The sequence below is a fragment of the Gossypium hirsutum genome, chromosome A13 (assembly GCF_007990345.1).
Source record: "Gossypium hirsutum isolate 1008001.06 chromosome A13, Gossypium_hirsutum_v2.1, whole genome shotgun sequence".
In the NCBI taxonomy this organism is placed as follows: Eukaryota; Viridiplantae; Streptophyta; class Magnoliopsida; order Malvales; family Malvaceae; genus Gossypium; species Gossypium hirsutum.
In genome coordinates this window covers 105564574-105590371 of record NC_053436.1, presented here as the reverse complement: position 1 = coordinate 105590371, position 25798 = coordinate 105564574, and the positions used below count along the sequence as shown (strand labels likewise).

At 31.5% G+C, this 25798-nt stretch overlaps 1 protein-coding gene across 3 annotated transcripts; it reads left to right on the top strand.

Moving 5' to 3' along the window:
* Window positions 1-17473: 17473 nt before the first annotated feature.
* LOC107893482 (replication protein A 32 kDa subunit A) lies at window positions 17474-24584 on the top strand. 3 transcript variants are annotated; one of them, XM_016818491.2, is made up of 12 exons: window positions 17474-17636; window positions 20298-20432; window positions 21925-22046; window positions 22238-22348; window positions 22527-22624; window positions 22828-22869; window positions 22985-23062; window positions 23343-23436; window positions 23542-23613; window positions 23702-23781; window positions 24154-24222; window positions 24335-24584. In XM_016818491.2, exons 1-12 carry the CDS (start codon window positions 17534-17536, stop codon window positions 24417-24419), a joined length of 1089 nt encoding a protein of 362 aa, XP_016673980.2. In that variant the 5' UTR covers window positions 17474-17533; the 3' UTR covers window positions 24420-24584. The 3 variants fall into 3 exon arrangements, with proteins under 3 accessions (XP_016673980.2, XP_016673979.1, XP_040941512.1); XM_016818490.2 differs by lacking the exons at window positions 17474-17636; window positions 20298-20432 and adding an exon at window positions 21436-21827 and having other exon boundaries at window positions 23521-23613; XM_041085578.1 differs by lacking the exons at window positions 17474-17636; window positions 20298-20432; window positions 22238-22348 and having other exon boundaries at window positions 21884-22046; window positions 23521-23613.
* Window positions 24585-25798: the final 1214 nt, after the last annotated feature.

Sequence of the window (25798 nt, the reverse complement as noted above, 5' to 3'; positions counted from 1 at the left end):
ATTTCAATCAATTAATCAATCTTTCAAGTATTTATAGTATAGATTTGTTTAATTGATATTGTGATTGTTGCATTTGTAAAATTGTTCCTTTTAACATGTATATAAAACCAAAATTTTATTTATTAGTTTAAAATTTGCAATTTAATAAAATAATTTGTAACACCCTTCGCCCGTTTTCATTGTCGGATTAGGGTTACAAAGTATTATTGTACATTTAGAATATTTACCAACAAGTAACATTAAACTTATCAATTAATTAACAACACTCATAAATAATTCAAATTGAAGTCAAACATACACTTATGGGTCTTAAATTGATCCTATGAGGCCTTAAAAATAGTTTAGAAATAAACAGGGGCCAATTCGAAGCAAAGTAGAAAGTTTAGGGAAAAACTAAAAATTTTCAAAACAGGGGTCATACGACCATGTGCCCAAGCCGTGTGATAGAGCCTAGACCATGTGACTCCAGACATGGCCATGTGGCTACTCCATATGCCCGTGTACGCAGGCTGTGTAACTAACTGTGCCCGTGTAATATAAGGTCACACGGCCGTGTAACTCTCTGTGCTCGTGTAGACCAACTTACACCTAACACGCTAAGGGTACACGCTCGTGTGGGTTTGCCCGTGTGCAACACACAACTGTGTGACAGGCCGTATGTGCCTAAAATTGACCCAAAACATACTCAATTCTTATCCAAATGCTTAGGTACCGAAACTAACTTTCAACACAGGATCACGAGACCTCAACTACATTCAAGAACAATCAAAACATACTAAATCTATCAACCTAAGTCCTGACCAATAGGTCATCAATGATACCACAAACAAACACTTATACTTTTCACCAACATAGCCAACTTCCATGATGCAATCACATTTACTCCTCTCTGGCATACAATAGCTCATAATCTATATGCCATTTAGTGCTCATTCAACCACATACCCATGTGACCTAGTTTAGTTATATATATGCTTACACTACATGGACATATAACATAGCAAAATCTATTACACATTGGTACCACTACAATAGCTCATAATCTATATGTCATTTAGTGCTCATTCAACCACATACCCATGTGACCTAGTTTAGTTATATATATGCTTACACTACATGGACATATAACATAGCAAAATTTATCACACATTGGTACCACTACATAAATATTATAGGCTAATACAAAAGTATTCATTCCTCCTATTACATGCCATATAAGCCAAGTTGTAATCAAAATCTACCAAAAGGCCCCTGAATAGTTTGAATTCTCAAAGTTAATCCAATCTCTCGATTTCCAAAAAACAATATCTAAAAGGAACAAGACAAATAATACGAGTAAGCTTTCTATAGCTTAGTAAGTTCGAAAGTTAAAACAATAAAACTTACCGTATTAAACATATCAATTCAAAGTACAAGACAAAAAAAAATCAAAGCTTCCTATCAATCACAATCACAACAGGTGAGACATGCTCAACAATGATGTAAATCAAACTTTTGACATTTCAATATCATTTTATTATCACTAAAACATTGGTGATGAACGATATATAGATATGAGTACATGGTTAACCATCCAAGAACACACCAAATGCTCATATGACCTAATCCAACCGATAACACGCCTTGACAATAAGTGCCTAGCCCATAGGCTAACATCCGCCCCCGATGACATACTAGAAAACATTGTAATATAACACGATAGTTTGCAAAAAATGTAGGACGTTGGTATATTCAGTGAACATGAGATATATGAAAATCATCATCACATCTTATACCAATCTCATACCGCTTGAATAATAACCTATTGACATGCCAATCATACTCTATCCTACGTTCATCTGGCTCAAGATATTTCATCAGAAGCTAATGTTATATCAATCCATTGTTTAATTCTCAATTATATACATCAATGTATTGTCCATCATCCAACAACTAAGTTCATATAATACGCTTTAAAAATTATTAAAATTAAACCGAACGAACTTACTAGATTAAACTGTAGCAACGTTAAAAGTATAGGGACTATTCTACAATTTTCTCTTTTCCTCGATTTTCCACTCGTTCTTGATCAAATCGAAGGACCAAAGCTTGACTAAAGCTTTCTTTAGTTTCTTCTATGGTTTTCGGTTGGAGATAGGATGAAGAAGATGATAAAAATTTTAACTTGTTTTATTATATTATACATTTTTACCTATTTACAAATTTACCCTTTAATATACAATTAACTTTCACTAATTTTTTAAGCCTATTACCGTCTACTATAGGTGATGATGAGTTAATTACCATTCAAGTCCCTTAATTAACCTTTCTATAGCTATTTAATAATCTTAACTAATAGCAATCAACTTTATCGACTTTTACGATTTAATCTTTTACTTAATTAACTATCTAAATGATAAAATTTCTTAACCAAAATTTAATACAATATTAACAACCCTGTAAACATTTAAATAGTTAATGTTTATGGACTGACATGTTAGAGTTGTGCTCCTGAAACCATTGTTTTCGACACCACTGAAAAACGAGTTGTTACATAATTGTAATATCTTTTTATCTGAATAAAAAAAATCTAAGTCTTAGCTACTTTAAACCAAATTTGAGATTTAAAATAATATTTCAAAACTTGTTGAGTTTAAGACAAAGGTTTTGAGTTCGAATTATGAGTTTAGCTTAATTTGATTTTAAATTTAATATAAGTATTAAATATATTAAGTTTTCTTTCTAGAAAATCCTTTTAGAACAGCCTCTTCCTTAGGGTTCCTTTTTAGGCATTTGCCGTCGTTTAACCTTCTCGATAACTCCTCATTTTTCGGTCTTCCTCGATTCCCAATTTCTCTTCTCTAATTCTTTTCATTGCATTTTCTTTTCCCTTGCATTTGCTCATTTCTTGTAACCATCTCATTGTCACCACTTTTCCTTCTGTATTTAATCCTCTTAACCCAATCCTTGATTTTTTTTCCAATTTCTTCTTCCATCGCTCCCCTCATTATTATACTTCCCTTTCGTCCTTTGACTATCCTTTCCTTCATTAAACTTATTATAACGCTACTTTCCCTCGTCAGACCCCCTCCCTCCATGTCGTTTCATTTTTCCTTTCTTTTCTTTTAGAATATTTATTCTCACTGTTTCGGCTTCTTAAGTTACCATGATTTGTAGGCACATAAAACGCCAAAAAATTGGCTTATTTGGTCTAATTTCTCCCCCATCTCCCTCTCATTGCTCATCGTCTTCAAATATTGCCTTCATTAGTCATCCTCCCCTCAAACATGTCACGAAAACACCACTATTTAGAGATTGCACTTGGTTTAATAGTGGATCTTCCAAAACCTTATCAGAGGATGATTCCAAAATGCAACATACCATTCAAGTAGAATTTTACCCCCATGCAAATGAAACACTTAGAAAAAGACCTATCATCCATTTCAGTCAACAACAACTTGAAGTTAGTTGCGTGCAACGGAGTCATTGCCTAATTAGATGCATACATGATTACTGATGTTTCGATTCTCATAGTCTCGAGCGCTCTATCAACAGACTTTGGAACACTCGGGGTAGGGTGCATGTAACACTCCTAACCCGTATTCGTCACCAGAATAAGGTTACGAGACATTACTGAACTTATACATTATGTACTGGGCCTACGGGGCCCAATACATGCTTTAGAAGTGATATGGAACTAAACTGGTAACTTTGGAAAACTTTAAAAAAATTTCTTGAAGTTAAGGGTACATACCCGTGTGGCCAGCCCATGTGGCTCCCATGGCCGTGTGGCCAGCCCGTAGGCAATTCTGACTTGCAATTTCTTAAGCATCAAAGGGGCATACGGCCTGGGCACACGCCCATGTGGCTAGGCCGTGTGGTAAACTGATTTTTCACCATTTTTAAGTCATTTTCACACAATTTTGACACATGACCATGCTTGAAATCTGTGTCCTTCACACAACCAAGACACACGGCCGTGTCTTTTGCCCGTGTACTATCCTAACTTCACATTTAAAGATGCAGGGGACACACGATCATTCCACACGCCCGTGGGCTTACCGTGTGTCATACACAACCTAGATACACTCCCGTGTGTTTATCCATGTGGACGAAAATAGGCCGTTTTAGGCCACTTTTCTCACCCTTTCATCCATTACCTGCACTTAAACTCAATTTTATACAAATTACAACCAACCAATCAACTAATTTATGCCCATAATATGCATTTTATATTAACACACTACTACTTAACCATTAAACTAAGTTTCATACACATATGCCATCCCTTTTACATACTTTAACCATCTATAACTTTATCCAACCAAATACTTATACATGCCATATAAATCAAAGGTAATAACCTAAAAACTACCGGAGAACATCTGGATAGTGTGATTCTTGGTGATGATCTGATCCTCCGACTCCACGTTAATCTACAAGACATGATAATCACATTCAAGTAAGCTTGTGAAAGCTTAGTAAGTTCATAGGCTTAGAACGTAAACCTACCAAATATGGTAAAGCATTCATATATTCCAATTCACTAATTTCTCCTATCATTCACAAGCCAAGTCAATTTCACTTAATATTATTCACACTTAAAATTCATTCTTTTGGGCCCATGTATCACTTACCATCTCTTTTCAAATAAAGAAACTATACGAAATTGAGTACTTCTTTTTCACTTTGCCATAGTAAAACTATGGACTTGCACATGATCACGCTTCACTTTCCGAAGCCATGACCCAGCCATGGTCTTACACGAGTCATATATCATACCGATGCCATATCCCAGATATGGTCTTACATTGGAGCACTTATCACTTTTCTCCGATGCCATAGCCCAGCTATGGTCTTATATGGATCACTTGTATCACTTTAATCCGAAGCCATAGCCCAGCTATGGTCTTATACGGAAATCACTTATCACTTGTTTTCCGATGCCATAGCCCAGCTATGGTCTTATACGGAAATCACTTATCACTTGTTGCCATGGTCTAACCATGGTCTTTTTCCGTCAATTCATCGTTTGTCACTGGACAGAAGTACTTAATCCGATGTTTCATTCAATTTGATCATTTCTTCAATTTCATATGCTGACATTATTCATGGTTTTATCATAATCATATAGTATAACTCATTATAAAATTCATAAGAATAACAAAGATCGCTAAAATTTAGCCACATGAACTTACCTGGGCTAATTTGCAATAGTTGTAGAAGTTCGAGAAAATTATTCAATTGTTTTCTCCTTTTCACGATTCACTTCAATTTCTTGATCTATAATTGCAAAATCATTCATTGATTAGCGTTCATTTCAATTTTATTTTATCTCACAATTTATACCCTTTAATTCCTAAAATTATAATTTTACCCCAAATTTTACAATTTTCACAATTTGGTCCCTGACCAATTAACTCATCAATAAAACCTTTTATTTTTAATTAACACTTTCCTTAGACATTTTAAATTACTTCACAACCATTGAAATTTATAATTTCCACATAAATCCCTAATTTCAAGCTCTTTTACAATTAGATCCCCAAATATTCACTTTCTATATAATTCTTTCAATAAAATCAGCATATAAACAAATTAAAGCTTTAATTCCATGCTAAATCATCATAAACTTCCAGTACCTATTCATGGAAACTTTCAAAATCAACCATGAAATCAAAAACTAATGAATTAGATGATAGGACCTAGTTGTAAAAGTCCCAAAAACACAAAAATTTCAAGAAATAATCAAGATTTGAACTTACTTGCAGTAAAAATATGAAAAACCAGCTCTAAGGTTTCTTCAATGGCTGTTTTTAGCTGAAGAGGATAAAGAAAATTAAAGAAATCTCTAGATTTTAATTTTTACTTCTTTTCTAATTTTACCCCTTGTTCACACTTAATTTCAATATTCTTGCACACACATGCCGTCCATCCCAATAATAGGTGTTTAATTGCCTATTTAGTCCTCCTTTAATTATTATTAGAGCTATTTAATCACATTTTACAATTTCACAGTTAATTCAATTTAGTCCTTTCTACCCAATTGACTACCGAAACCTTAAAATTTCTTGACGAAACTTTAATACTAACTTACTAACAGTCCAGAAATATTTATAAAAATATTTATGTCTCAATTTAATATTTCGAGATCTCGATACCTCGTTTTCACTTCCAAATTATTTAGTATTTATTATAAAATACTATTCACTATTTCAATCATTTTCCTAACTTCACATCAAACTTATTTTCATTAACTTAATAATATTTTCTACTCATTTGTCGAATTTAGTGATCTTGAATTACTGCTCTGACACCACTGGAATTTGGGCCGTTATAGTGCATGTGAGCTATAGAAGTGTAGATTTATTAATTCTTAAGTTCGACTCCAAGTTAAAGCTTCTTCAAGTCTTTCGAGAAAGGACATATGCCATTGATAGCTTTTATGTTAGCTAGGTTTGCCCCAAATGTCATCTATTCTGGAGACCTTTTTGTCTCCTTGCTAGTTTGGATTCAAAGTCAATGTCTACCTCTAGAATATCTTCAATCTTTTGTGGCAATCAAGTTAGGAAAAATAGCTGAAAGGGTAGTGCAAGTTGATGACCATGATGAGACTCTTAAAACATTTAATTTCTTAAAGTCGGAGTGGAAATCAACCCATTGAGACATCTGATTATTGGATTTAGCATGTAATAAAATGACAGAGTTAGCTAATGGGTCAATTTTAGGTATAAGTACATATGCAAAATGTACATTAATTATGGTATGATAGGTCATATGCGTTATAACTGATCTAGTAACCTCTACGATGTTGAGTATATGATGAATGATCAAATGGATAAGATTCATGAGAACCTGGGATATAAAATCTATAGAGATGCAAATCAAATCCGTTTTAGAGATTACATCAGAGCAATTAGAGCTAGAGGCACCAATCGATCCATTTATGTGAACCTAGACCCCCCCATGCTAGGTTTTGCACTAGTACCTTCTACCCATTCTCTAGAAGAAGCAGATTTCGCTTTGGATCTAGCTCAAGAGCCACCCCATCAAATAGTGGAAATGCATACCAAGATAATGAGAATACGAACCAAAATGATGAGAAAACGAATCCCAGCTCTGAAAATGGTGTTTCGAGTATGGCTAACCATATCCCTGATAATAATGCTGGTGAGAAGGAATCTAACCCCTCAGTGGATGACGATGATGATAATAATCATGGTTTAACTCTCTGAAATAGATTTAGTAATGATTGTTGTTGTTGTGGACCTTCCCTTTGTCCCCTCTTCCTCCCTTCCCTCTGATAATCATGCATTGGCAATTATCATGTACAAAAACAATCCTTTCACAAATCCCTTCTCTATTCCTATCCCAAACTTTGGCCCATTTACACCTAATGTCGAAGTGGATAGCTCTATCATAGCATAATTCCTTACCCCTTTTATCAATGCCAATAAACAACTTTAAAACTAATAGGCCAATAGACAATTTGAATAAATTGAATGGATTATTGTTGAGTTATCCTCTCACTTCCTCCTAAGCTTACTTATCTTAACTTAGAAGCTTTTAGATGATTCTTGCAAATAAAGTCAGTTTAGGGTTTCATTAGTCTGCCAAATTCTAAGGTTACTTTTACCAATTACTATCTTTTTTTAAGTAATTCCTCCAATCAAGCTGAATCAAGTCGAGCTGGAGCTTTACGTGGCTTGAAAAAAGCTTACTCAGTTTATTGTTCTTCTATGTTCAACTCCACCAATGCAAGAATTTTTGGAATTTCTACTTCTATCCCTTTTTAATTTTGTTATAGATATTGATGATAAAAATATTGAAAGTACCCCTAAAAATATCAATGTTAATTTAATTATTGCCTCTAACCCTTCTGAGATTGTCAGGCTTAACAATGAAAATGTTACTCCGGTTATCGAGTTGGAACCAGATAATGTCCCAAGCCTAGAAAACTTCAGTCATCATGGTTCAACTTTCCTAGTGGAGGTGATTATATTTTCAACCATGACAACTCTGACAAAGATTGCTCTTCAGATGCCTCGTGGGGCCAATTTAGATCTAAAAGAAGGAGAATTCAAGAAGCCCCAAACGAAGATACCCCTCTTTTAACAGCATTGTTAAAGCTAAAGCAAGATTAGAAGCTATGTCCTTTAAAAACCCCATTTTGAAAGTCTACCATAGGAAAAGATCTATTGGACAATGCTCATTTGATGCTATGCGACCATCCCTTCTCGCACAATATGTTCCCCTCCTAACTCAAACCTGATAGTTGATGCTCAATCTTTTAAGACTTAGATTTCTTTGTTTGAAAGCAATATTGTACCTACGATCTTGTAACCCACTCCCTCAACTCCCATGTTATCTTATTTTTACTGAAAGTGTGTTGGTTGACTTTTTTTGTAGTTTCTATTGTGTTTGTCCCCCTTTTTAGTCCACATGGGTTGAGACAAGTTCTCTTTGATCAACCCCCCTCATTGTCATGATTTTCTTGTGTTAGAATGTTAAGGAACTCGAGTATCCCCTAACATCTTAAATTGTTTCTAGCTTTTTTCCGAATTTAAGATGGACTGTTGTTTTTTCATGTAAACTAAGGTCAATAGAGACAGTTATAGAAATTTACTCTCTAAATGGAATTTGATTATTTTTGTTGGTATGGATCGAAATAGCCTTAGTGGGGGGACTATTTTGCTATGGAAGAAGAATATCAAATGTAATATCACCTTTATTAATGAAAATATTATTTCTTGCTATATGAGGGAAATAGGCTAGGTACTTAGATTTCTTGCATTTATGGTAAGCCAAGCCTCTATGAAAAATCAAAAGTTTGGAATGAGTTAATTAACTTTTCTAAAACTATAAACAATAATGAAAGTTGGATTATGTTAGGAGATTTTAATCAAGTTATTTGATACTGAGGCAAAGTTTTCAAACTTTCTAATGAATTAAAATGTGCTTCTGACTTAATTTAATGCCTTGAGGATTGTTATCTTTCTGAAATTCCTTTTAAAGACTCTTACTTTACGTGGACTATAATAGACAAAATGTTAAAGCAATTTGGGAAATGCTTAACAGGGTTTCGCAAATAACAATTGCCTAAACTTGCGTTCCAACATCTCAGTTCTCAATCTACTTGTTGCCTTATCTAATCATGGCCAGATGATTTTATCCACAAACAAGTTGACTTCTTTTCAATGAAGGCCTTATCATTTTGAAGTTATGTGGACTCTCCATCCACAATGCAGAGAAGTTATCAATGAGACTTAGAAAATCAGTATAGAGGGATCTCCTTTTTACAAGCAGCTTTATAAAATGAAAGCGCTGAGCTTGTCTTTGCAGAAATGGAACAAACAAGAATTTGGTAATTTTGCCATAAAAAATAAGAATATTGAAAATGAGCTCATGAGAATTCAATTAGAGCTCTCAATCAACATCTCTTTTGATAAAGAAAAATCCATTAGAAAAAATCTAAAGCAACTTAAAGAGTAGGAGCACCTTTATTGACTTCAAAAACCTAGACTTCAATGGCATTGTTTGCGGGATAGAAACGCTAAGTTTTCCACCTCACCACAAAAATATGAAAAGTTGTCAACATAATTGAAGGAATATTTGACCCTCTTTCAAAATGTCGGGTGGATAATCCCTTAGCCATCAAACATGTCTTTATAAACTTCTTTGTTGACCGCTTTAAAACTCAACCCCCATTTAACAGAATCTCAACCTTCTCTTATCTCAATAACTTGAGCATGCCCTATCTCTCTTAGAATGACTTAATATCTTTTTAAACCCTTTAACGTTTCTGAAGTCAAGATAGTCGTTTTCCAAATTGGAGCACTCAAATCCCCTAGTGTTGATGTCAAGCTAGGGTTTTCTTATAAAAAATATTGGGATATAATTTGTGAAGACGCCACGGTCTCTACCCTTTCATTCCTCAATTCGGGTCATCTACTAAGAGAGCTCAATAAAACTCTTATTGTTCTCATCCCAAAAGGCATTTCCCAGTTTCACCCCTCTAGTTACTACCCAATTAGTCTTTGCAATGTGCCTTACAATATCATTTCAAAAATTGTTGTCAATCGACTTAAAGAGGCACTGCCATTGCTCATCTTGCCATCTTTGGCAACTTACTTGATTAGTTTAACTCGAAACTTGCTCTATTGGAAATCTAATTGCCTCACATTAGGTGAAAGACTTATTCTAATTAAATCCACTCTCATTTATCCCTCTTTATCCCATTATTGTCTTTAAAGTTCCCTTTGTCATTTTTTGAGATATAAAAAAATTAGGTCAATCGATGGGGTCATGACTCGGGAGATGGGAAACTTCATACTTGCAATTGGGACATTATATATGCTCTCACTTCTTATGGGCATATGTAAAATGAACCTTTTTAATGAATCCCTTCTCTCAAAAGTTGTCTAGTGTATACTCATCGACAATCATTACCTTTTGACTAAAGTTCTCACGGTGAAATACTGTAACAAACTACTGGTAAGGACATCTGTAATAAGGGTAAAACTATCCAACTATGAAGTAATCAAAATAGTTGGATATTAGCTAACCCACTCAAAACTCAAATTGACACAGTTGCACATCAACTATTAAACTTTGGGGCAACAACTTCATTACCCCCTGCAAATTCACCATTGATCAATCCAAGGCCTTAAGGTTCATTGACCATGATAGAATTGTTAATCTAATCACCAAAACTACTTCTATACAAGGCGGACAATATAAAATCATTTAGAAGGGCAACTTTAAAGGCCATTTTTGGTTAAAAGCGCTTCACATATCTACAAGAGTTATCATCATGTTGCTCCTGAAAGACCACAAAAATCCATATGGAAAAACCTATAGTAATTAAAGATACCCTTTAATCATCATCTTTTTGTGGAAAATTTGTAAAAACAACCTCCCAACCAAAGACCTTCTGCAAGGAGACTTTCGACTAATGATCTCATTTGCCCCCTCTACAAAACTGATAGAGAAATAATGAATCATCTTTTCCTCAATTAAACATTTCCAAGAGCAGTTTATTTTAGATCCCCCTAGCCCTCCGAATTGACTAGTTAGACGACATCCCGTCTTTAGATGGATTCTTCATTGGCTTCAAGAAAATGATATCTCAGTGGAATCCTTAAAAAGTATATACACCGTCATGGTTTGTACCATATGGATCATTTAGAAAGTAATAAATAACCTTATCTCTAAAAACTACAACCCATGCCCCTATGGCAGCTTCCAAAATTATCTCTGAGCTAATACAATCAATCCTTTGTTGATTCTCAAACATTACTTTACCTGCTCCTAACCAAAAAACATTATATTGCTCTCCAGCGACCATCTCTAACACCCCTCAATGGTTGTCCTCTCTCTACATCATTCAATTGTCATAGCCTAAGATCCTAACAATTTTCAAATGACAATTGTCCACAACTTCAGAACCAATAGCCAAGGCCTTTGTGCATATTCTAATCCTTAAAATTGCTCTTATACTTAGAAGACCTTTTGATATCAATCATTGCATGTTACTCAATGCAAGCAATAAATGAAGGAATATTATTACAGGACGTTTCAACTTTGGATGAAAGCTACAACTGACACTAGAAGATATCAAACTTCTTCTCTAGGAGAACAACATTGTGTGGCAAACTTCAAATGTCAACCATATGAAGAAAAAAACCTCCCGTTGGACTAATACTACTTCAAATGTCTTTATTAGCATGGCCAAAATGTTATGTTATTGATTTGAACCAATAAAAAAATAAAAGCTTGATGCATGTATGAGTTTATTTTATAATGATTTTATTGTAATCTTTTGGATATATTAAATTGGACTAAATAACCAAAAAAAACCCATTATTTTAAAAAATTACGAAAATAGGCTAAAATTTTTAAAATTTACGGGAACGGGTCAATTTTGGGAAAACACTTGCAGTTAGAAATGTTTTCAGGGAAAACTTAAAAAAACGTTTCTAGTTGGACACATTTTCAACATATTGACAAAAAAAATGGCTTCCAACTGAAAGCGCTTTTTGCTACATCAACACTAAAAGTGGCAGTATCAATGTATTTATTTTTTTAGTGCTACCTGTTAATGTAGAAATAAAACTTACAAAATAGACCTTTATATATACTCAAAGTCTCATTTCTTTTGTTTTCTTAAACAATATGGGAATTGATATATGTATATATATAGACCCAAAATCTCATTTCTCTTGTTTTCTTAAACAATGTGTATTTACAGTTGAAGGAGTTTTTTTGTCAATATGCTAAAAACGTATCCAATTGGAAGCGTTTTTCTGAGTTTTCCGTGAAAATATTTTCAGGTGGAAGTGTTTTACCAAAATTGGTCAATTCCTGTAATTTTTCAAATATTTGACCTATGCTAGTAAATTTTTTTTTTTTAAAAAATTTACAATTTATTCATTAAATTGAAACTATAACTTTTGAAAAAGTAATTTTACTTTTCTACCCGCAAGTTAAGTTGTTAAACAGTGAATTACAAACTCCGTGGAAGGTAGAAATGAGAGGATAATAATGGTACTGTATACGCATGGGAATGGGAAAGTGTTTCATAATCAAATATCTCTATCAATCAAACTTTGAAAAAGGTCATGCCATATTTACCTTCTTCTCCAATTTGTGAATCTATGGTTGCTGCCTCCATCTCCAAGTTCAACCTTTTATCTCTTCCCATCATTATTGTCTAATTGATTCCTCAACTATTTTTTGTTTTAACGAAAACAAATCTTAGTTTATTTTAATATTTTCCTTCACTAATTCGACAAAATGAGGTTATATTATAAATTTTTTGACTCAAACTCGTAAATAGAAGAAAAATATACTTCAATAAATTTAAACTCGTTTATACTAATCGAGTTAAGACTCAATCGACTTTTTTTTATTTTGTTTTGTTCTTGTATAATGCAGGTTTGAAGTTTCAATCACCTATTTCCAGATTCCAAATGGTAGAAAGAGATTAATGAAAATTAAACACTAAGAATTTAAAATAAAAAGGGGAGATTAATGAAAATAAGTAAATACAATTTTCCTGAATTTAATGCAGTAATTCTAAAATTATGTCTAATCCTTGATTTTTGCTGTTATGTAAAATTAAACAAATAAATTTGAACACTAATTCGGATTCATTCATTTTTTAAATAAATTTTGATAAAAGTAAATTGTTAGCATGATAATAAGAGCCTATCAAAGCATGAAGATTGGAGTTGCTGATTGAATCTTAACTCGATTGATATGGGTATTGTTGTGAATGTAGGAGGACGTGGATTTGAATGTGTTGAAGCGCATTATCCTCGATTGAGAAGGGGCTATAGGTAATTCTAAGCATTGTATAAAAAAGAACAGATATAATCAAAACATGAAATTGTTCAAAAAAAAAAATGAAGGTTGAAGCTAGTCCAACTAATATCATAGTTTCTCGAAAATGGTCTATATTCATAGGGGTTATGAAATTTACCTATTCAAAACAAGTGTTTTTTAAATAAAATTTTGAGAATACATTGTTCCTCAATGTTATTAAAAAATAATAATATTTTTACATTATCGACACCACAGTGTAATATTTTATTTATTCATCACTATAATTTTTAAATTTTTTTGCTATAATATTAAATTTAATTTTCAATAATTATAATTTTTCATCAATGTGGCCCTTATTCTTTAATGCAATTTTAGCACTATTTATCTTATATGTCATGACAACAAATAATTTTAAAAATACAAAAAAAGAAGAAGAAGCATGAAGTATATGTGAATTGTCATTTAAGCTAGTTGTTTAAAAAATTAATATTTTAATCAATATCTCTGTTAAAAAAATAACAATTTAACTATTTTTTAAAAATCTATGGCTAAATTCAATTTTTTTTAAAAAGATAGACAACCAAATTTAACTTAAAAAAACAAATGAGGATCACATTGATGAAAAAAATAAACATTAAGGATCAAATTTGATATTATGCTTTAAACTTTTTAGGTTAGGTGTAACCTTTTTTATTGTTTTTCAAGGGTAGGTACAATATACGATGGAAGATAACAAATTGAATTTTTATTAGTCCCCAGAAAGGATATGAAATGAATTTTGTAATATTAGGGGATTGACATGCGTGTACTTGGGTTAATGATGAGAAGGAATTTGAGAATGGCAGGCAAGCCCATGTACATCTAGCAACGTGGTGTTCAATCCAATAACTGTTCCGTTTTAGCACATATTCCCCACTCACTTCTTACACTTTTTGTCCTTACAACACCTAAATTGGTCCACAATTTTTGTTCCCATGGCTCCACCACCTTGCTTTTAAGGATTCTTTCAATAGACCTTTCCTCCCATTACAGCCATTGAACCAAAAGGAATTAGTGATAGAAAAGAAGTCAATTCCTATATGAAGTCTTCGTACGGTTTCACCGGCTTCAACAGGGGCCAAATCAGAAAAATTATTTAGGAATGTCAGAAATTAAATTATATTTTTATTATTTTTAAGGAATTAAATATAATTTTATCTTATTAATTTAAATTTTTTAAAATTTTAAAATGTGTAAATAAAATTTTTTTTGTTTTAGGTGGAGTCAGGCCCCTATCAACACCCCAACTACGCCTGGAACCTCAGTTCATTTATTTTATTTTTATTTTTTAAAAAATGTATATATTTTTTTTAATATCATTTTTTTTTCTGTTAATTCAGTCAAATTTCGTAATGCAAAAGGGAAGAATGGAAGGCGGAGGGAGGGAATATGTACATATGGGAGAGGAATAATTATCTGAAAATGTGACAGCATACAGCCTCCAAATGTATTATCACCAATCCTTTTTTAGGGACTTTTCCACAGTGATACCCCATCAAATAGATTATCTGGACAAAAAGACTTTGCTTTTTTCTTTTTTTCCAGGCATTCTACCACTTTAATCTCAAATCAGGAAGAGTTGCTCATTTGTGTGTAAATACATATATATTATCAAATTATTTCTTATTTTTTAATTAAATTTGACTTTAATCTTTAAAAAAATAAAATATTAACTAAATCATTAAATTTTTAAATATGACAGCTCACATGATAATTCACGAGTATTTTATGCTAATTTTTTGAACATTTGTATGTTGTCTAAATTGTTTGTAGATATAGTGGCATATAAGATAAATAATATCATGTTAGCATAAACTACACATTAGACCTGTCCATGAGCGAAATCGGGTTTTTCCAAAATTTTAGACCTGTTTGCTAGGCTCAGGCTTAACCCAGTCTAAAAAATGGGGTTAAAATTTTGCCCAAGCCTAGCTTGGATAAAAATACTAAAACTCGAACCTAGCCCAGTCGAATTATTTTTTATATAAAAAATTTAAAAATATAATATATCAAAAATACTAAAAATATTAAAATAAATGTTTCCCAACAAATTAGAAATAAATTAAAAAATATATTTATACTTAAATAACACTAAGATTTGTGTAACTTAACAAGCAAATACCTCTAAAGTAGTAACAAAATTAACAAAAAAAAATAAGAGTTATATAATATCCAAACAATAACAGTAAAATAGTAGTAACATAATAGTAAAATTGTAGCAAAACAATGAGAAAACAACAAGAAAATAGTAGATTTTTTTGTCTTTTCGCTAATTTGGGTCGGGCCGAGCCAGGCCCAAGCTAAAAAATTTCATCGAGGCCCATCTCATTTTTTAAATGGGCTTTATTTTTTGCCCGAGCCCATTTTTTGGACTTACATTTTTGTCCAAATCTTCCCACTTTTCGGGTCGGGCCAGGTGACTCGATCCATAGACAAATCTAGTACACATAAACTACCTCGTGAATTATCATATCAATATCATTAAAAATTACTATTTTTATTATCATTTCCATTAAAAAATTTAACTCTTCTTAAAAGATTAATTACTAAATTTAACGCGAAAAATAAATAAAGATCAAACTGATAAAAAATATGAATATTTAGCACTAAATATGATATTATGACGCATCCTTTTCAGTACAGTGAAGTTAGCAGTAGTATTGACTGCATAGGTCTCAAAGTTTTCAACAACAGCATAATGTTCGTGGGTTGTTAATGAAGAAGAGTGGAAATAGGTAGCAGCTAGACTGTGAGTACCTGGGGGTGATTGACATAAGGAGTAGACGCCCCCACTTTCCCAAGTGGTTACAGCATATTTGGTGATTCCTATCACTTGCCCTTCCCAACGCCACTAACAAAAGGAACTAAAATGCTAAAATGATAACAATGAACGTTCCTTTGAATAAGGACGCAACACTAATTTTTAAGTATGGACCCTTGAAAAATGTTTTGGATAAAAACATTATATTTTTTTATATTTAAAAAACATTCACTTTAAATAAAGAACAGAAAATGTGCTAAGCTGCTTATGTTTTCAAAAATTATAAAAGGAAAAAATATTAATATTGTTAAATATTAAATACAAAATAATATAATGAATGTAAATAAGTTCATGTTAGTGGCTTACAAATATGAGTAAGCTTCAATAAAATTTGAAACTCGCATTTTAGATTAATATACACTTAAGTAATTATATACGATATTAATAATAATAGGGTAAACTACAGTAAAGGTCACTCAATTTTTTTTTGTCATTTAACTATGAAAAATTTTAAAATTGGTCAACTCAACTATTCAATTTGTTTTTTTCAGTTACCAGTTAACTAACGTAAAAATGAAAAGATCCAAAAATTCAAGATAATTGAGTGACCAAAAAAGAAAAAATTCATAGTTGGGTGACTACTGTTGTAGTTTACCCTAATATATATAAATCTAACCTCACCTAGCTAATAATGGCTACTAGCCCAACCTCATCTGATAAATTACCTAAAATTTTAAGATAAATTATTAAAATAACCACTTTTGTTTATCTCATGTTACATTTTAGTCACTTACGTTATTATTTTGTTATGAAATGGTCACTCTGTCGTTAAGATTTGTTACATTCTAAATGGCAGACCGACATGATAGTTAAAATGAATTTTAAATGCCAACATGGATGTCCAGCCAAGTAAATTAATTGATTTTTTAACGTTCGCGTCAGACTGTTGTTTGAGAGATAACAGATCTTAACGGCAGAATGATCATTTCGTAACAAAACGGTAACATAAGTGACTAAAACATAATATTTCAAACATAAGTAATTCAAATGTAACTCGAGGCAAACAAAAGTGACTGTTTTCGTAGATTATCCAAAATTTTATCCTCCAAACAAATATGGTCGGTGCTATCTCCTACTATATTCCTATTCCTACTTGTCATTGTATAATATATTCTCAAAAGCTTGTTCAAAACGTTAAGCTAAGCTGTTAGCGAGACGGCCAAATAATGGGCTGCAACACACGAACATGGTGTTAGAGATGACAGGTGAGAGCATCACATGTTGGCTTACATTGCCTTGTAAAAAGGAGGTCATTTTTCTGTGAAATACAAATCCCTTTTTTTTGGGGGGGGGTTGTCTCATAGATAGGATTCTTTTGTTGCAAAAGAGAAAAGATGGGGTCCTAAATTCTAATAAAACGATGGAAACATGAGAGTGAGTGGGGGTAACTGTAAGAGAGGCATGGAATCTAGCAATGGCTGGCTTAATAGACTCCACACAATCTCGCTTCTAAGATTAAACGTACAAAAAGGTAAGCCTTATCATTGTCACTTTTATGTTTAGTGGAGCCTGTCGTCCTATCAATATTCCAGTCGTAAATTTCATTTTTATCAAGAATCATTTTATTTTTTAATATTTTTAATTCAATCTACTCCATCCATACCATCTTTTTATTTATTCATCAGTCTTTTAAATTTGTGTTGAAAGCGACGGGTACACAACAGTAAAGGTGTTGTTGGGTCTAGGTTTAAATATAATATTAACATATTTTATACTTATTCAAGTTTTGTTTAGTTCGAAATATGGGCCTAAAATTTTATTCAAATTCGTCTATATTTGTAAAAGACTAATCTAAACTAGTTTTAAGTCTATCTATATTTTTTATTTTTTAAAATTTTTTATATAGTTATCTTAACATTATTTTAATATTTACATTATAGTAGTATTATATATATTTTTAATGTGTTATAAATTACATAATATATAAAAATAACATAATATAAAGTATTATAAATTTAAAAACAGGTTAGATTAGATCGGGCCTTGAATGTTCAAACTTAAACTCGGCCCATATTATAAACAAGTCTCATCTATTTGGCCGAACCTATTTTTTGAGCCTAATATTTTTGTTTAAATTCTTTCAAATTTCAGATGGACTTTCGAGTCTAAATAGATAATCCTACCCATGACAAGACCTAGATAAGAGGTTGACCACAGTGACTTTGGTTTTCTAAAAAAGAGTAAAATTATTATTTAAATCCTTCAAAATTTATGAAATTATAAGTAATATAATATAAAAAATTGTATTTTCATCTTTTTGAATTTAAAAAATTTGTCTTAAACTCTTCTAAATTATTGCAATAATAAGGATTTTGGTGTTATAACCTTACTTATCCAGGTTTTTTTTTTAATTCTCTTGTTAGTGCATAAAATAATAATGCATGTTGGATAATTAATATAAGAAAATTCTATTTCATCATAAAGGTAATCCTAAAATAAAATAAAAATTAATTACCAATAAAATAATATCATCATTCTTTTCTTAGAATTAAAAATTATTATATACTCTTTTAACTTTACAGTTTAAAAATAATATGTTATTATAATAGATCAAAAGGAAAGAGGCATAACTTACTTAGGGTGGGTTTGGATGGACGATTGGGTGCGGTGCGGTGCGTTTAGCTTACTTTTTGTCTCACGCTACAGTACCGCTACAGTATCTAATCTCACCGCCACCGCTGTTTTTACACTAACCGCAGGTAAACGCACTGCCCATCTAAACTCACCCTTAATTTGCTACGGTTTATGGATTAAAAAACCATAACCAATGCTTAGCTTCTCCAAAAGTACCATTCTTGTAGACCAAGTTTTGTGGAAAAGGGATAAATGTTAACATTAAAGTTGTTTGGCTCCAACTCTCACCCCAAAAATAAAAGAGTTTGATTAAAAATATAGGTTTAAAAAATAGATTTGGATAAAAATTAAGATTCGTTTAGAAAATGGGTTGGGCCTCGAGTAAGGTTTTTGGCCTGGACCCTACCCGAATTTACAATAAAAAAAATCTTACTATTTTGCTACTATTTTCTCATTTTTTGTCACTGTTTTGTTACCATTCCATTATTATGTTGTTACTATGTTGTTGTCAATGTTTGGATATTGTATAACACTTGTTTTATTGTTAATTTTGCTATTATTTTAGAGGTATTTACTTATTAAGTTACACTTATATTAGTGTTATTTAAGTATAAAGATTTTTTAAATTTGAGAAATATTTATTTTAATATTTTTAGTGTACTTGGTGTATTATATTTTTAATTTTTTATATAAAAAATAGAATAAAAAATTAATATGGGTGCACCGTGCCGAGTCCGGGTTTTAACATTTTTATCTGGGACGGGCTTAGACAAAAATTTTGAGACCATTTTTTGGGTGAGGCCTAAGCCTATCAATTGAGCTTGAAATTTTGTTAGGGCTCGACCCGACCCATGGACAACTCTAGTTAACCTTTAGTCAGAAGTAATGGGAGCTAGGATTTTCTTTATGGATAATATCACATTTAGTACCTTTACTTTCATGAAATGTTCTATGTGGTACTTGTATTTTGAAATTATTTAATGTGATAATTAAACTATCAATATTGTTTTTATTATGGTACATGTACTATCATAAAACATCCAATGTGGTACCTCTACTTTGAATAAGTCCAATGCGGTACCTAAACTATCAATATGTATTTTATTATGATACAATTTGGGTACCACATTGAACATTTTCAAAATAGAGGTATTACATTGGACATCTTATGAAATTTTAAGTACCATAATAAAACACATATGAATAGTTTAAGTACCACATTAGACATTTTATGAAAATATAGGAACCAAATGTAAGATTCTTCTTTTTCTTTATATAGAAATTTTTGACTATCGAAAAATTTTAGCCGCTCTTATTAAAAATTTCGAAACTTTTAAAAAATGTAAGTAAGCTTCAAACTTATAAAAAAATTACTTATCGAACCTCGTAATTTAAAAAAATTATTTAAACACCACATTTTTTAAAAAAAAGTTCTCATTAGATCTATAATAATTTTTGAAATTTTAATTAAATTTCTTCGAAACTTGATCATGTTAAGATCTACCATTGCATTCGACTGAAGAAAGAAGTATTACTTAGCTAAATTCATGCTTGACAGAGGCAATTATGGAGTTGCTAAGAATGAATTGGAGGTGGAAAATTAGGCATTTTCCAAGGCAACAGAATTTCGTTGGCAAAAAACAACATTCAACAAATTTATGCCATTCGAATTCCCGTATTAAGTTTTTGAAGAGTAAGTGGTATATCTTTATTATTTGAGCAACTCTCTTTAGACTTAATGTACGCATGGATGGTGTGGATATTTCCCTATTGTGTGTGTAGGAAAATTTCTAAAGTATTTAAATGAGATTTTAGTTATAATTCAGGAGTCATATTAATCATCAATCATTTAAATTTATGTGCCACTTCATCTTTTCGCTAGGGGATAATGAAAGTTAACGAATGGGTGACCAAGATGTAACAACCCGATAATATTAGTAATAATTTTGTAAGTTTTAAAACGTCAGTGATAAAAATGAAAATTTGAACAAAATTGAGGGGCAGTTAGTGTAGTTTAGCCATTACTTTTCCTAAATTAGTTGTTTTCTAATTTATCTTTTACAGCTCCTGTTCTGCTTTATTCACAAACAAAAGTACTGTTTTCGCGATTATAATCATTTTATATCTTTAATAAATATAATGGAAATTTTAATTTATTTAACCATTGTTAAAATATTTTTGGTCAATCATAAACAGAGTTATCAATAGGTTAAGCCACTTGATTCGATCTGAAAGTTCACTCCAAAAAAGTGAGAATTTTGATAAAAATATAAAAAAATGGGTTTGGGCAAAAAAACAATGCTTGTTTAGAAAGTAGACTAAGCCTCAGGTAAGGTTTTGGCTCGGCCCCAACTCAAAATTTCAATAAAAAAACCTTGCTATTTTTGTTATTGTTTTTCCATGTTTTGCTATTGTTTTATCACTTTTTTGCCACTGTTTTGTTACTATTTCACTATTATGTTATTATTTTGTTGTTAATATTTGGATATTGTATAACACTTGTTTTATTATTAAATTTGCTACTATTTTAGAGACATTTGTTTGTTAAGTAGTATTACTTAAGTATAAAGACTTTTTAAATTTATTTTTATTTTGCTAGAAAATATTTATCTTAATATTTTTGGTGTATTTGGTGTATTGTATTTTTATTTTTTATAAAAAAAATAAAATTTTAAAAAATTAATACAAGCTGGGTTGGATTGAGCTAGGATTTTAACATTTTTATCCGGGTCGAACTTAAAAATAAAATTTAAGTCCATTTATTGGCCTGAAACCGAATCTAGCAACCGGGTCTGAAATCTTGTTAAGACCGAACTCGGCGATGGACAACTCTAATCGTAAAATTGCTGACTAGTTTTGCTAGTTGGATGTTCTTTACACTTAGTGGACTCAATAAGAGGAATGCAAATTGGGCTGAATAAACAGCCTCCTATCACTACGCTAAGACAGAAGGGTAACAGTAGTTATATACAGTAGAGGAGCTATTATCGAATGGGCACAAGGTTACGGTCCATTTCTTGAATTTCTTTGTTAAAATGAAAAATCAGGCGGGAAAACTACAGACTAATTGGCGGGAAAGTTTAAAGCGGTAAACCAACTTCTCTCTTTACTGCAAGTACTTTTTATATAGTTTGCATATAGAATTAATTTCAGTTTCATTTTCGTCTCTGCCTCTCTCGTATCAGTTATCTCTGCTTTTAGGGTTTCAAACATGTTTTCTAGTAGTCAGTTTGAAGACAGCTCCCCCTTGGCCGGTGGCGGATTCATGTCTTCTCAGCTCGGTGGCTCAACTCCATCTTCTGCTAGGGTCAGTCATCTCTCTTTAACCTTTATGTCCTTATCCTTCCTATGTTCTGTTTGGCAGCCTGGAAAATATCGGCAGAATTGTTTCGCGCCAGGGGAAATCAAATAAATCTAGTAGAGGAAATTTGAAAATTTGAATGTTTGTTGAAGTCGATCGATCTAATTTCACGTTTTTACCTGTTTGGGGGTTAGCAGATCCGTGATATGCAGGGGTTGGTACCAGCGACGGTGAAGCAGATAAGTGAAGCATCTCAATCTGGTGATGAGAAATCCAGCTTCATAATTGATGGTGTTGATGTTGCCAATGTACCGTTTCTTAGATCCTTCCACTGTTTCCCTTGAAAAGAATCGCAGTGTTTAAATCTGGGCATCTACAGTTACAAATCTCTTAGCTTATTTGAAGAAATCCTCATAACTCATCGAATTATTTGATTAATTCATTCTTCTTTCTTTTATCTTACTTTCGGATGCATTGCTGGTTCAGGTTACTGTAGTTGGCATGGTGTTTAACAAAAATTCAAGGTCCTCAGATGTACGTTTCCACCTCGATGATGGAACAGGCCGAATTGAATGTATAAGATGGTAAAGCGGTAGATTCCATTTTAATTCTACGAATTATGAATGTCATCCTATTGTTATTTAATTCGTTTCCCTGCATTACTGGTAACCTTAGTGGTTTTTTTTTGTTTCAACACCGCATTAAAAATCAATATTGAAGTGAAAGAAGCAATTTTGATTTGAAATCTGTATCTATTTCTCTAAACGAATTTTTCTGTTTCAATCAGGGTAACTGAAAGACTCGACACAGGAGACTTGGATGCCTTGGAGTAAGTTCCCTCCATTTAATTCAATCAAGCATTTATTGTTTCTTGTTTTGAAATGTCATTATATGCTTTTATATTATTATATTTTGTGTCATTCTTTAATTTCTCTTTGCTATAGAGATGGGACTTATGTTCGTGTTAATGGACACTTGCAAACTTTTCAAAGCAAGAGGCAATTAAATGCCTTCTCTGTGAGGTATGGTTCCATAAATAAAATTCCTAGTTTCCCAATAGATTTGCAAGGTTGGGATCTCCCTTTTATTGTTATCACATTCCACAAATTGTTTGATAGTATCTGATCCGTGCTTGAATCTGATCTTACTAAGATTTCCAACGGCATCTGATCCATATCATGTGACAAATTGTTCATATGGATTCCTTTATATTTGTTATCTAATTGATTGCCTAACCTATTAATCGTAAACCAACAGACTAGTTTGGATATGTAATATTCTTTGGTTTGCTTGCAATTCTAGGTTGGTGACAAATTTCGATGAAGTTACTTGCCACTATCTTGAGTGCATACATTTCCACCTGCAGAATTCCAAAGTACAGTCTAAAGCTGACGAGGTTTGCATATTAAGATGCTTATACAGTTTAATTTATTCTTTTGGAGATGAGTATGGCTTTTCCTTATGCTAATTGTAATCACAGGGTAGTGTTTTGGCCTCACAGGCGCCAGATTTATCATTCAGCACTCCTGTGCGGGGTGCATCAAATGGGCACCACCCAGCTTCGACAAATGATGTATGAAATCAAAATATCAAACTTTATCATTTCCATTAAATCCTCTTTTTTTTTTTCTTTCAATAAATATTATCTTTTCTTTTTCCAGTTCTCTATGCAATATAATGCTGATGGACTCAAGAGTTTTGATAAATTGGTCCTGAACTATCTGCAGCAACCTTCAAACATGTAAGTGCTGAACAAAAACTTGTTTTTCCCCTAGGGAAGAAACCTGGCTTCAAAAATTTTCAATTGGGAAACCCCGTATGCAACTTGAATGAATTGCAATAGATGAGAAGCATGTTCTGATTACCCGTATAACTTAATCAAAATCAAGCTTTTTCATGAACTTGAATGATGCATTGCTTGAAGAATGCCTTGTTTGCTCTTAAAGAATTGTTTTGGAGATGGTGGTTGGTGCTATTTTAAACATCCATGTTACGTTTGGTTGGCTTGAATAGCTATTTGGGGCTTTCCATCAAAGGAACAAACTTGGAATTTTTAACTTACTACTAAGGATTTTCTGAATTGATTTGACTGGATGGTTATTACCATTTACAGTGATCGAGAAATGGGAATACACGTAGACGAACTATCACAACAGTTGAAATCTCCCCTAGAGAAAATCAAGTATGTATATGATGAATATACTTTTGGAGTTAATTTTAGTTATGTATATATAAATATTCATCTATTAATTTATTCATTTTTGCTTCTTTTTTTTTCTCTTCTCTTGTGGTAGGGATGCGATTGAGTTTCTTGAAAGGGAAGGTTTGGTTTACTCCTCCATTGATGATTATCACTACAAGGCTGTAGAAGGTCTCTAAGTTTCAGAGCATAGCTTAGCTTGGAAATAGGTGTTAAATTGGGTCTGTAATGACTGGTGATGGATGTTGTCGTTTCTTTTACTTTATTTGTATGATATATTTGCTTGTATTGGATTGTACGCTTCAATCTTGTAGAATCTAATAGAATGGAATTGCATGCTTCAATCTTTTAGGCATCGTTCCTAGGCTGAACCACACCAACACAACATAACAAAATGATTTCTGCCTAGTATTAGAATGCAAGTATCATATTATAGTAAATACATTTATAGGTAGAGAAATTCGTTTAGTGGTAGATATCATATTATATGAAATGTATCAAAAGAAATCTTTTGTATGAACGAGTTGGTATTGCCACAAGGGATGACATTCTTCTGTTGATATACCGGTTGGCTTATTATTTTTTTAATTTATGCAAAATTTTAATTTGATTATAAAATACAAATTATATTAATTAGCCTCAATAACAATATAATTGGCTTTTCCGTAATTAATTAACCATGTAAATTAGTTTTAAAACAAATTATTGAGTATATTAACTGATCAAATTTTCGTTAATGTTTCTCTGTTTTATACAAAAATAGTAAAAAGGTAAAAACAAACAAATTTAACTATATATATAGTAAATTAAGCCTAGGCTTTTCATTTAAATATTGGTTCTCACTCACACCCGCAATATATGTTAGAAGTTTTGAAAATAAATCCTTTTCCTTTCAATAAATTTTACAATAGATTGTATTCGTGTGTGTCAATTGATAACTAAATTACACAGATCACACGATCTGTAATAAATAATAAGATTTATTTAAAACAAATGAAACTTTTTTTTCTCTTTACTAAAAATATATTATGAGTGTGATTAAATATTATTAATTGAAATAGTTTATTGGCATCTCATATACTAAAATGTGTAAAAACTTCTGCCAAATTTTAATTGTTTTGATATGTATTTTAAAAATATGTTATTCAAAACTATTTTTAAAATCTATTTTTTTCCTGTTTTTTATTGCATTTTCAAAATTATTTTATATCAATTTACAACATAATATAATTTGAAATTTAACATGGTTACAAATTATGTTAATTTATAAATTTTAATATAATTTAAGACTGTTTTTTTTCAATTTTTTATGGTTTTTATAACATATTTCAATACATTTAACAATATAATCCATTTTTTTAAAACTTAATACTGTTAATTATAATTACATAAATATTTTAGTTATGTTTTAAAATTCTTAATAATATTTTTCGGTTTAAATTTTTTGTTAACAAATTTGTAACTTTAAAGATTTTATTTTTATAAATTTTATGGTATTTTAATTTATTTTTTAAATACATTATTTCCATTGGTTTTTTAAATATTTTAATTTCTAAAT

What these genes read in the sequence shown, in the direction of transcription:
- LOC107893482 (XM_016818491.2), top strand. Translation starts at nt 17,534, where the DNA reads ATGAGAGTGAGTGGGGGTAACTGTAAGAGAGGCATGGAATCTAGCAAT. An exon ending in AAGATTAAACGTACAAAAAG is followed by an intron (nt 17,637 to 20,297) that starts GTAAGCCTTATC and finishes CATGCTTGACAG; the next exon opens with AGGCAATTATGGAGTTGCTA. An exon ending in CAACTCCATCTTCTGCTAGG is followed by an intron (nt 22,047 to 22,237) that starts GTCAGTCATCTC and finishes GGGGGTTAGCAG; the next exon opens with ATCCGTGATATGCAGGGGTT.